The following is a 13,104-nucleotide window of genomic DNA, read 5'->3' as shown; positions in this document are numbered from 1 at the left end:
AATAGGACCAGGACGGCCGGCAGGAAAACAGGAAACTCCAGTCCCAGAGCAGCGGGCAGAAGACCGTCCCCAGGATGTGGGCACTTCTCGCCAGAGGGTCCTGAGCCTGGGGCGCACTCTTCTGGTTTGGGGTAAACTTGGTCCTCTCGTGGTCTCTCTCTCTTCAGATAGGGCCCAGGGGAGCCCCCACTCCATACTACGTTTTTCCTTCCAACACATACAGCAGCCAGGAGGCCGGACAGAGCTTTCCTGTTTCCTGTTTTCGCAACTGTATTTTCCCCTTTCTCCTTAATCAGTTTCCTACAGCCCCAGACAGGGTGACAGGCCACAGGGCACCTGCCCAGCTTGGCTGTCCCAGCCTGTCCCCCATCCCCTCACCACCCCCAACTTTTTTTTTTTTTTTTTTTTTTTTTTGAGACAGAGTCTCGTTGTGTCACCCGGGCTGGAGTGCAGTGAGTGGTGCAATCTCAGCTCATTACAACCCCCACCTCCCAGGTTCAAGCAATTCTCAAGCTTCAGCCTCCTAAGAGCTGGGACCTTGGGTTTGCACCACCATGCCCGGCTAATTTTTGTAGGTTTTCTTTTTTTTCTTTTGAGATGGAGTTTCACTCTTGTCACCAGGCTGGAGTGCAATGGCGCGATCTCGGCTCACTGCAACCTCCACCTCCCGGGTTAAAGTGACTCTCCTGCCTCAGTCTCCTGAGTAGCTGAGATTACAGGTGTGCACCTCCACACCTGGCTAATTTTTGTATTTTTAGTAAAGATGGGATTTCACCATGTTGGCCAGGCTGGTCTCGAACCCCTGACCTCAGGTGATCTGCCCACCTCAGCCTCCCAAAGTGCTGGGATTACAGGCGTGAGCCACTGCGCCTGGCCTAATTTTTGTATTTTTAGTAGGAACGGGGTTTCACCATGTTGGCCAGGCTGGTCTCAAACTCCTGGCCTCAAGCAATCCACCTGCCTCCGCCTCCCAAAGCGCTGGGATTACAGGCGTAAGCCACCTCGAGCAGCCTGCCTGCCTTTTTTTGAGACGTTCTAGAAGACCCCTGGCCTCCTGCCTTCCTCTCTCAGTTGAGGGAATACTCAGCAAACTGGCCCCATCACCAGGCACCTGCTGGCCTCCAGGCCCCCCTCCACTCACCCAAGGAGGCATCTTAGAGACCCGGATGCCTGGGGGTCTCCTACCTCCCCCTCCGCCTACCCACTTTCTAGGGCTCTCTTAAGGGGGAAATCTAAATCTATCTCGGGACAGGAATCCCACTCTCCCGCAGGCTTAGGGAGGACTCCTGCCTCATTCACCCCTTTTCTCCATCTCACTCTGATTTAAAGCAGCGCAGGTCATATCCAGGCTTAGCTGGCCGACAGGGAGGGAACGTTCCCATCTCAGGCCTGGTGAGTGTCTCCTGTCCTCCCCTCACTCCTACCTCCACTCTTTAAAAAATGATTCTATGATACTCGTTAAAGCACGAGCAGGAACATTTTATTCAGGATCATCACAAGAGATATCTAGGCAGGACTGCAATGGGATTGTGCAGTGGAGGAAGAGAGATTGGGCTCAACTCTGAAGAGAGCATGGGCAAGGGAGAATTTATGGCCCAGGGGCAGGGTGGGGTGAGTGGATGGAAAATTACTAAGAGGAAATACTGGGGGGTTCTGGCTCAACTGACCTAGCAGGATTCTAGCTGAAGGCCAGCCAGGGAGATCAGACACCACCTGGGAGATGGTAGAGGATGAGGAACCTGATTGGAGGGTGATCAGACCTCAAGGGTGAGCGGCTCTTGCTAAACAGACTTCACAGGTTTCTTGCAAAAACTGGATTTACGAACAGGGCGCGGTGGCTCACGCCTGTAATCCCAGCACATTGGGAGGCCAAGGTGGGTGGATCACCTGAGGTCAGGAGTTCAAGACCAGCCTGACCAACATGGTGAACCCCCATCTCTACTAAAAATACAAACTTAGCCAGGCATGGTGGCTCATGCCTGTAATCCCAGCTACTCGGGGGGCTGAGTGAGGCAGGAGAATCGCTTGAACCCAGGAGTCAGAGGTTGCAGTGAGCTGAGATTGCACCATTGCACTCCAGCCTGGGCAACAGAGCGAGACTCTGTCGGGGGCGGGGGGTGGGGAAGACTGGATTTATGCAGAGGGGCTTAGGAGGTTCCAGAGTCTGAGTAAAGTTTGGTCAAACAGGGGATCTTTGTCACCCCTTCCCATGTGCACAGCCCTGTCCTGCAGCATTTAGGCTGTGGAGTGGGTAATGCAGGGGACCTGGAGGGGAGGGGAAGAGTGGAGGAGAAACTGTTGATTCACGGCCCTGGAAGGAGACTTAGAACATCCAGTCCAATGGTTTCATTGTACAGATCAAGAAAATGAGTCACGGATGCCGGCCCTTGGCCAAGGCTGCAGTCAAAGACATCCAGGTCCCCAGACTCCAGAGCTAGACAGCCAGAGTGGGAGGGGCGGGAGGACAGATCCCCAGCCCTCCCACCTGGCCCCTCTGTGGCCCCCGCTTCAGTGGTGATAGGGGTGGCATGGCCCCCTCCCAGTCCAGCCAGAAACCAGAGGTCCAGGGAGTGGGGCAGGCTGGAGGTGGGTTTTTAGAAGCGGACTCCCAGAGAGACAGTGTCTAGACGTTTCCAGAAAGACCCAGCGTCCCCTCTACCCCACCCCCGGCGCTCTGATTACTGTCGTCCATATTTTCAATTCCCAGCAGGCCCGGGGGCTGGCGTCATCCATCAGCTGTCAGGCCTCTCCGGTGAGCTCGGGCAGCTGCCTGGAGACTCTGGCACTTTCTCTGAGGCGGGGCCAGCGAAGGTGGGGCTGGTTCAGCCGCAGTTGGCAGAGGCCTGCAGAGGGCGTGGCTAGCGTGGTCAAGGCCTTGGGCGCAGGGAAAGGAAGGGGGTTAGTCTTGGGGCTGCTGCTGAGCACCCCAGATTTGGGGGCTAGAGATGAGGGGAGGGACCGTCCAATGAAGGACTCCCCGGACCTTGCAGTGGGCAATGAAGAAGGGGAAGGGCCATGACCTGCCCTCTCACCCTCCCCAAACCCCACTCCACGGTGGCTTCTGGGAAATCCCTGGGGCTAGAATTTTCCTTTTTTTTTTTTTTTTTGAGACAGTCTTGCTCTGTTGCCCAGGCTGGAGTGCAGTGGCACGATCTTGGCTCACTGCAACCTCCACCTCCTGGGTTCAAGTGATTCTCCTGCCTCAGCCTCCTGAGTAGCTGGGATTACAGGCACATGCCACCACGCCTGGCTAATTTTTGTATTTTTAGTAAAGACGGGGTTTCACCCTGTTGGTCAGGCTGGCCTCGAACTCCTGACCTCATGATCCACCCGTCTCGGCCTCCCAAAGTACTGGGATTACAGGCGTGAGCCACTGCGCCCAGCCTGCATTTTCCTCTCTATCCCAGAAAAACCACCCCTGGCATCTCAGTGCTCTGGATGCTGGAGCCAGCCACAGACTGACAGAGAACAGCTGGGCAGGGGGGCATGTGGGAGCCACCACCCAGCCCTGGCCCCCTTGCCCAGCTCGGTTGCCCAGTGGGGAGGGCAGAGTGCAGCCTCCTAGAAAAAAGGCACTCGGTTAGGCTGGAATACATGCACTCCTGCCCCTGTGCCCTGGAAGCCCACAGCCCTCTCTGAACTGTCTGGGAAGTCTCCCCCTTGCTGGATGGAGAATAGGGAGGTCTGAGACCCTTACCAGCTTTGTGACCCTGGGGCCATTCTGACCCTCAGTTTTCTCATCTCAATAAATGGGACTCCTAGCTGGATGCCTTGGCTCATGCCTGTAAGCCCAGGTAGTCAGGAGACTAAGGAGGATTGCTTGAGGCCAGATGTTCAAGACCAGCCTGAGTAACATAGTGAGACCCCCTCTCTACAAAAAATTGTAAAATTGGCTGGGTGTGGTGGCATGTGCCTGTAGTCCCAGCTACTCAGGAGGCTGAGCAGGGAGGATCACGTGAGCCCGGAACGTTGAGGCTACAGTGGGTTATGATTGCATCACTGCACTCCAGCCTGGGCAACAGAGTGGGGACCCTATCTATTAAAAGAAAAAAAAAAGAAGTTGGGCGCGGTGGCTCACGCCTGTAATCCCAGCACCTTGGGAGGCTCAGGTGGATCATTTGAGGTCAGGAGTTTGAGAACAGCCTGGCCAACATGGTGAAACCCCATCTCTACTAAAAATACAAAAAATAGCCGGGCATGGTGGCGGGAGGCTGAGGCAGGAGAATCGCTTGAACCCAGGAGGTGGAGGTTACAGTGAGCTGAGATGGTGCCACTGCACTCCAGCCTGGCGACAGAGGGAGACTCTGTCTCAAAAAATAAATAAATAAAAAAGGAAAGGAAGAAAAAGTGACTCTGATAGGATACTTTGACGCTCTATAAAGCACATATGTCTGGGCATGGTGGCTCATGTCTGTAATCCCAGCACTTTGGGAGGCCAAGGTGGGTGGATCACGAGGTCAGGAGTTTGAGACCAGCCTGGCCAATATGGTGAAACCCCATCTCTACTAAAAATACAAAAATTAGCTGGGCGTGGTGGCAGGTGCCTGTAATCGCAGCTACTCAGGAGGCTGAGGAAGGAGAATTGCTTGAACCTAGGAGGTGGAGGTTGCAGTGAGCCAAGATCACACCATTGCACTCCAGCCTGGGTGACAGAGCAAGACTCTGACTCAAAAACAAACAAACCAAAACAAACAAACAAACAAAAAAAACACAGAACTGGGTAATTCTGATTATTCTAAGGCTCAGTATCCACAATTAAAGGCCCTCGCAGTCACCGTGAGCGCTTACTGTGCACCGAGCACTTTACACACATTCACGCACTTGAAACTGACCACAATGCTGTCAGACGGGCAGGTGCGTTGCTAGCTCTACTTTGCAAATAGGGACGTGTGGGCTCAGAGTGGTCACCAGGACAGCAGCACCCACATTCAAGCCCAGCCCTATCTGTCCCCAAAACCCAGTTTCTGCCCTACCACCCACCTCACCCCCATGCTGCCAGAAACCACCCATCTCCTCTCCCTTGTGGGTGATCTAAAAGTCGTCCCTCAAGAACTGAGCCCTTAGCCAGGCTGGTCTCGAACTCCTGACCTCAGGCAATCCACCCACCTCGGCCTCCCAACGTGTTGGGATTACAGCTGTGAGCCACCGCGCCCAGCCCGTGGTGGTGCATGCCCATAGTCCCAGCTACTCAGGAGGCTGAGGCAGGAGAATTGCTTGAACCTGGGAAGCAGACGTTGTAGTGAGCTGAGATTGTGCCACTGCACTCCAGCCGGCGCAACAGAGCAAGACTCCATCTCAAACAAAACAAAACTGAGCCCTTGAAGATGAACGTGAATTCCGAGGGAGTGAGCAGAGTGTGTGGGTTTTGTGCCTCGAGTTGCACAATCTCTCAGGCAGCAGGGATAGATCCAGTCCGTCCTGGTTTCAGGCAAGATGAAGGGAGCTTGTGTCTACAAAGGGCTGGCAGCTCCCATCCAGAGCATGGCTGGGCCTGATAGAGCCACACCTGGAAGCGTTTACAACCACACCTGACAGCTCCCTCTGGGGTGGGGCACCCCCAGCTCCCATCTGGGCCAAGGTGAGCAGGCAGAGGCAGATGAGGGCCCTCCCTGGCTCCTGACCTCACCTCGACTTTATACAGCTGGGGATGGGTGGGGCTGGGAGCACTGGGGAGCAAAAACCTGGGGCTTTCTGATGCTAAGTCCCGTGGGGTGTCAACCAGGAGCTCCCAAATGAGACCCACTGGGCTCATGACAATGACCCAGCCAGGGAGGTGAGGTAGAAGGCAGGGGTCCTGTCTGCCTCCCACCATTGGCTCCCGAGAGCCCCAGGAGTTCAGAGGCCTTTCCAGGAGTGATCTCAGATTCATGGTCCAGCCCCAGCTCTTCCCTGATGGGGAGCAGGTGGGTAAGACAGAAAGGCGTCTAGGGCCGGTGGCTCACGCCTGTAATCCCAGCACTTTGGGAGGCCGAGGCGGGTGGATCACAAGGCCAGGAGATCGAGACCATCCTGACTAACACAGTGAAACCCCGTCTCTACTAAAAAAAATATATATATATATACAAAAAATTAGCCAGGCGTGGTGGTGGGTGCCTGTAGTCCCAGCTACTCTGGAGGCTGAGGCAGGAGAATGGCGTGAACCCAGGAGGCGGAGCTTGCAGTGAGCCAAGATCGCACCACTGCACTCCAGCCTGGGTGACAGAGTGAGACTCTGTCTCAAAAAAAAAAAGAAAGAAAGGCATCTAGGTCGGGCGCAGTGGCTCACGCCTGTGATCCCAGTGCTTTGGGAGGCCTAGGCAGAAAGATCTCTTGGGGCCAGGAGTTCAAGACTAGCCTGGGCAACATGGTGTGACACCTGTCTCTACAAAAAATTTAAAAATTAGCCAAGTGTGGTGGCACACACCTGTAGTCCCAGCGACTCAGGAGGCTGAAGCAGAAGAATCACTTGAGCCCAGGAGGTCAAGACTGCAATGAGCTATGATCACTCCACTGCACTCCAGCCTGGGCAACACAGCGAGACTCTGTCTCAACAACAACAACAAAAAAAAAAAAAAAAAAAAGGAGAGAGAGAAAGGCATTTATGAGCTCTCTCTCAAAAAGGAAACTGAGGCTCAGAGAAGGCATGAGGACTTGCTGCTCCCCCAGCTCATCAAGGTGAGTGGCCTGGAGTCTGCCCCAATTCTGGGCCTGGGCAGGGCAAGACTTCAGTGGGCTTGGCTCCCCACAGAAGTAGGAGGAGTGGAGCCTCAGTCCCAGGATAGGGACAGCAAGTACAGTGGGACAGAAGAAGTGGGAGGCCCTGGGTACTAGAGAGGCAGGAGGTTGGCTCTGAGAACACTTTACCGGAGACAGCAGAAAGCCATTTAATCTCTGTGCACAGCAGTTTCCTTGTCTAAAAACCAGGGATAACAGGGCCGGGTGCGGTGGCTCACACCTGTAATCCCAGCACTTTGGGAGGCCGAGACAGGTGGCTGACTTGAGGTCAGGAGTTTGAGACCAACATGGCGAAACCCTGTTTCTACTAAAAATACAAAAATTAGCCGGGTGTGGTGGCTAATGCCTGTAATCCCAGCACTTTGGGAGGCCAAGGCAGGCGGCTCACTTGAGGTCAGGAGTTTGAGACCAACATGGCGAAACCCCGTTTCTACTAAAAATACAGAAATTAGCCGGGTATGGTGGCACATGCCTGTAATCCCAGCCACTTGGGAGTCTGAGGCAGGAGGATCGCTTGAACCCAGGAGGCGGAGGTTGCAGTGAGCTGAGATTGCGCCACTGCACTCCAGCCTGAGTGATAGAGTGAGACTCTGGCTCAAAAAAAAAAAAAAAAAAGACAAAAAAACAAAACAACAACAACAACTAAAACAGGGACCTAAGTCAGGGGAGAAGGAAGGCTGGAATGGCCATGCCTACAAAGACAGGAAAGAGGGAATGTCAGGGTTGTGGCAGGAGCCTAGGGCAGCACCCTCCCTCCAAGCTGGGAGATAGGAGCCAGGATCCCATTGGTGTTCAGATGGATGAGGTAGGGTCAAGGGGCAAGCTCCAGGCTCTAAGCACGTCTGTGCAGACTCTACTACTTGGAGCTCCCCTCTCCCTCTGTGATGCAGGCATCAAAATCTGCAGAAAGGGAAACTGAGGCCTAGAGAAAGGAGGGGATTTGCCCAGAATGACACAGGAAGTCCAGACTAATTCAAGTTTGCGGCATTTGAGGTTCCTGGCCAGTGTTTCTTTTTCTTTTTTGTTTTTTCTTGTTTTGTTTGAGACAGAGTCTCGTTCTGTCACCCAGGCTGGAGTGCAGTGGCGCGATCTCAGCTCCCTGCAACCTCTGCCTCCTGGAATGATCCTCGTGCCTCAGCTTCCCCAGTAGCCGGGATTACAGGCACCCACCATCACGCCTGGCTAATTTTTTGTATTTTTGGTAGACACGGGGTTTCGGCATGTTGGCCAGGCTGGTCTTGAACTCCTGAACCCAGGCATTAAGTCTGCCTCAGACTCTCAAAGTGCTGGGATTACAGGTGGGAGCCACCACGCCCGGCCAACCAGTGCTTCTTAAGGAAAGATACATATAGTAGGAGATGTGACAGTAACCTTCCTCCTGGCTCCTCTCAGCACTGTGCCTTGGAGGTTCTGATCTGGGCCAGCTGCACTGTTAGGGGAAGGGGGAAAATGGCCAAACCCCATCTATTCTCCTTCCTTTTCCCTCTCTTCAATCCCAGGCAGGTAACAATAATTATGATGTACCAGGCTCCGGGCCAAAGTCATCACCTGCATTAGGTCACCAAATCCTCAGGCCAACCCATTACAGTCATGAGTCACTTAATAACAGACACATTCAACAAATTCCTTGTTAGGCAATTTCATCATTGTGGGAACATCTCAGAGTGGACTTACACAAACCTAGATGGTCTAGCCTACTACACACCTAAGCCATATGGTCTAGCCTACTGCTCCTAGGCTACAAACCTCTACAGCATATGACTGCACCAAATATTGAAGGCAGCTGCAACATCAGGGTAAGTATTAGTGTTTCTAAAGATAGAAGATGGCCAGGCGCGGTGGCTCACGCCTGTAATCCTAGCACTTTGGGAGGCCCAGGCGGGTGGATTACTTGAGGTCAGGAGTTCAAGACCAGCCTGGCGAACATGGTGAAACCCCATCTGTACTAAAAATACAAAAATTAGCCAGTGTCGTGGCACTTGCCTGTAGTCCCAGCTATTCAGGAGGCTGAGGCAGAAGAATCACTTGAACCTGGGAGGTAGAGGTTGGAGTGAGCCTAGATCAGGCCACTGCACTCCAGCCTGGGCGACAGAGGGAGACTCCATCTCAAAATAAATAAATAAAATAAACATAGAAGATGTACAGTAAAAACACGGTAATTGTTTTTGTTTTGAGACGGGGTCTTGTTCTGTCATGCGGACTGGAGTGCAGTGGCACCATCAGGCTCACTGCAGCCTCGACCTCCTTGGCTCAAGTGCTCCTCCCACCTCAGCCTCCTGAGTATCTGGGACTACAGGTCCACGCCACCATGCCTGGCTAATTTGTTCTGAATTTTAGTAGAGATGGGGTCTCACTGTGTTGCCCAGGCTTGTCTCAGCCTTCTGGCTTCAAGTAATCCTCCCACATCAGCCTCCCAAAGTGCTAAGATTACAGATGTGAGCCACTGCACCCAGCCAGTAATATAATTTTATGGGACCACCTTCATATTTGCTGTCCCTTGCTGACCTACACATCTTTATTCAATGCATGACCGTTACCATCATTATCATCTCTATTCTCCAGATGGGGAAACTGAGGCACAAAGAATCTAACTTGCACAAGTTCATCTGCTTAGTGACAGAACAAAGACGTGAATTCAGGCAGTCTGGCTTCAAAGTCCACACGCCTAACAACCACACCAGATTACTAGATTGCTTTTTTTTTTTTTTTTTTTTGAGATGGAGTCTCACTCTGTCACCCAGGCTGGAGTACAGTGGTGAGATCTCGGCTCACTGCAACCTCTGCCTTCTGGGTTCAAGCAATTCTCCTGTCTCAGCCTCCCCAGCAGCTGCGATTACAGGCGCCCGCCACCACACCCAGCTAATTTTTGTATTTTTAGTAGAGATGGGGTTTCACCATGTTGGCCAGGCTGGTCTCAAACTCCTGACCTCTGGTGATCCTCCCACCTCGGCCTCCCAAAGTGCTGGGATTACAGGCGTGAGCCACCACGCCCAGCCCAGACTGCTTTATTTTTGTATTTGTATTTATTCATTTACTTATTTTGAGACAGGGTTTTGTTCTGTAGCCCAGGCTGAAGTGCAGTGGTGCAATCCAGCTCACCACAGCCTCTACTCACCGGGGTTCAAAGGATCCTCCTGCTTCAGCCTCTGGAGTAGCTGGGGCCACAGGCATGCACCACCATGCCCAGCTAATTTTTAAATATTTTTTGGTAGAAATAGGGTCTCACTATGTTGCCCAGACTGGTCTCAAACTCCTAGCCTCAAGGGACCCTTCTGCCTTGGCCTCCCAAAGTGCTGAGATTACAGGCATGAGCCACGCACCCAGCCCCTTTTTAAAATTTTTTTGAGACAAGACTTTGATCTGTTGCCTAGGCTGGAGTGCAGTGGTGAGATCATAGCTCACTGCAGCCTCAACTCCTGGGCTCAAGCACCAGATTCCTTTTATCACATTCTATCTCACACGCGAGTGGTTCCAATCCTGCCTCTGCCACTTCTCAGTTGTATGCCCCAACCCAACCTGTCTGGCTCTGTCCTCCTTAACAGAAGGACGGCCCTGGCCACGGGCCACAGCCAGCAACGCTTAAGCACCAGGGCCGGCGAGTGCCCTGCCGTGGCACGGCTCCAGCGTCGCGCTCTCGAATTCATTTGCTTTCCTTAACGAGAGAAGGTTCCAGATGAGGGCTGAACCCTCTTCGCCCCGCCCACGGCCCCTGAACGCTGGGGGAGGAGTGCATGGGGTGGGGCGGCCCTCAAACGGGTCATTGCCATTAATAGAGACCTCAAACACCGCCTGCTAAAAATACCCGACTGGAGGAGCATAAAAGCGCAGCCGAGCCCAGCGCCCCGCACTTTTCTGAGCAGACGTCCAGAGCAGAGTCAGCCAGCATGACCGAGCGCCGCGTCCCCTTCTCGCTCCTGCGGGGCCCCAGCTGGGACCCCTTCCGCGACTGGTACCCGCATAGCCGCCTCTTCGACCAGGCCTTCGGGCTGCCCCGGCTGCCGGAGGAGTGGTCGCAGTGGTTAGGCGGCAGCAGCTGGCCAGGCTACGTGCGCCCCCTGCCCCCCGCCGCCATCGAGAGCCCTGCAGTGGCCGCGCCCGCCTACAGCCGCGCGCTCAGCCGGCAACTCAGCAGCGGGGTCTCGGAGATCCGGCACACTGCGGACCGCTGGCGCGTGTCCCTGGATGTCAACCACTTCGCCCCGGACGAGCTGACGGTCAAGACCAAGGATGGCGTGGTGGAGATCACCGGTGAGCCCCCCTGCTCCTGCAGGGGAGAGGAGGAGGCTAGCAGGGCGGGCAGGGCCGGGGGGTGGGGGGCGGTTGCAACGGGGGTCCCGGGGGCCTGGGGAGTTAAACGTTGGCCCAGCACCGGGAAAAACAGGATTCCTGATTCCCCTGCTCAGGAATTGGGAGTGCGGGTCGCTTCTAAGGGCGCTTTCTGCTCTGTAATCCCAGCGCTTTGGGAGGCCGAGACGGGAGGATTGCTTGAGGCCAGGAGTTCAAGACTAGCCTGGGCAATATAGCGAGACGCGCCCCCCCGCCCCGACCCCACGCCATTACAAAAAAAAAAGCAAAAATTTTTTTAAAGATCATCGATGAAGAGAGAAAATGCGCTTTTCCACAGAGTCCCCTTCCCACCCACAGCCCCATCCCCAGATAAGCGGGGAGTTCCCTGGCGCGGTGCCTGTTTCTAGCCGCGGAGTGGGGGGTGTGCGCGGCTCCAAGTGCGCCTGCGTACTGCTCACTCCCCAGCTCCGCGCCCTGCTCCGTTCCTCCCAAAACTCTGAATCGAAGAACTTTCCGGAAGTTTCTGAGAGCCCAGACCGGCGGGCACGCCCCCATCCCCAACCCCCTCTGTTAATCCCTACCGGCCTGCAGTCCTGGCTGCTTCCAAGCAGGAGGTGGGGCCTCTGGCCTAGCGGGGCCGAAAGGCAGTCCCCTCCCCCGCAGTCTGATTTCCCTCTTCCCCCCAAAGGCAAGCACGAGGAGCGGCAGGACGAGCATGGCTACATCTCCCGGTGCTTCACGCGGAAATACACGTGAGTCCTGGCGCCAGGTCGGGGTGGGTGGGTGGCGTGGGGGTGGGGTCAGAGAAGAGTGCACAGTGACCCACCCGGTGTGTAATGTAATGCTTGCCTTTCCTCTCTGCACGTCCAGGCTGCCCCCCGGTGTGGACCCCACCCAAGTTTCCTCCTCCCTGTCCCCTGAGGGCACACTGACCGTGGAGGCCCCCATGCCCAAGCTAGCCACGCAGTCCAACGAGATCACCATCCCAGTCACCTTCGAGTCGCGGGCCCAGCTTGGGGGCCCAGAAGCTGCAAAATCCGATGAGACTGCCGCCAAGTAAAGCCTTAGCCCGGATGCCCACCCCTGCTGCCGCCACTGGCTGTGCCTCCCCCGCCACCTGTGTGTTCTTTTGATACATTTATCTTCTGTTTTTCTCAAATAAAGTTCGAAGCAACCACCTGTCAACTGGCCCAGGCCCTGGTGTTTGTGGAAGGAAGCCTCAGGCACCTGCCATTTGCTGGCTTTCAGGAGTCATCTTTGCTCAGGCCCGTGCTGGGCCATGTGGGTACACTGGTGTAGGTTGCTGGACACAGGCTGACTCACATCCATAAAGACAGAGGTCTTAGGGCCGGGCGCAGTGGCTCATACCTACAATCCCAGCACTTTGGGGGGTTGAGGCAGGAGGAGTGCTTGAAGCCAAGAGTTCTAGACCAGCCTGGACAACATAGTAAGACTGTCTCTAAAAAACAAAAATTAGGCAGGGTGGTACTGCACGCCTGTAGTCCCAGCTACTCAGGAGGCTGAGGCAGGAGGATCGCTTGAGCCCAGGAGTTGAAGGGTACAGTGAGCTAACATCGTGCCATTGCACTCCAGCCTGGACAACAGAACAAGATCCTGTCTCAAAACAACCAAAAGCCCAGAGAGAAAGAGTGAGACCCCATCTTTAAAAGAAAAAAAAAAAAGGTCATGATTGCAAGGTCACGATTGCAATTAAAACTAAGGTGGGGAAGGAGGAGGAAACAAGAGAAGCACCTGAGGCTTGAGTTCTCAGGAGCACCTAGGTTGGGTCCCAGGTGAAGGGGCACAGAGGTAATTGCACCTCAGAGCTGATGGGAGGATTACTATGTCAAAAGCTTGGCATCGGCTTCAGCACACCCCAAGGACACCACAGTGGACCTGGCAAGCTTTGAGATCTCTGTCACCGCCACACTCCCTGAGGCCAGGGCATCCCTGTTGGCAGTCACAAGGGAACTGGCAAGCCGAATTGGGGTGAGAACGGAGCCTGCAGAGTCTCGGGGTGGGGAGATTGGGGAGAGCCCTGGCCAACCGACGGGCTCAGACCTGTGCTGCTGGCTGGGCCAGCAGCTCTTGTTGCCTGTGTTT

The 13,104-nt window shown here is 54.7% G+C and overlaps 1 protein-coding gene across 1 annotated transcript; it reads left to right on the top strand.

Annotated features, from left to right (window-relative positions):
• Positions 1 to 10,417: 10,417 nt before the first annotated feature.
• Positions 10,418 to 12,186, top strand: HSPB1 (heat shock protein family B (small) member 1). The gene is made up of 3 exons (XM_519162.7): positions 10,418 to 10,962; positions 11,690 to 11,753; positions 11,872 to 12,186. Exons 1-3 carry the CDS (start codon positions 10,599 to 10,601, stop codon positions 12,059 to 12,061), a joined length of 618 nt encoding a protein of 205 aa, XP_519162.3. The 5' UTR covers positions 10,418 to 10,598; the 3' UTR covers positions 12,062 to 12,186.
• The last annotated feature ends 918 nt before the right edge of the window (positions 12,187 to 13,104 follow it).

This window comes from Pan troglodytes, chromosome 6 (genome assembly GCF_028858775.2).
Source record: "Pan troglodytes isolate AG18354 chromosome 6, NHGRI_mPanTro3-v2.0_pri, whole genome shotgun sequence".
NCBI classification, from domain to species: Eukaryota; Metazoa; Chordata; class Mammalia; order Primates; family Hominidae; genus Pan; species Pan troglodytes.
The sequence above is the reverse complement of the archived record's forward strand: the minus strand, read 5'-3'. Positions and strand labels throughout refer to the sequence as shown.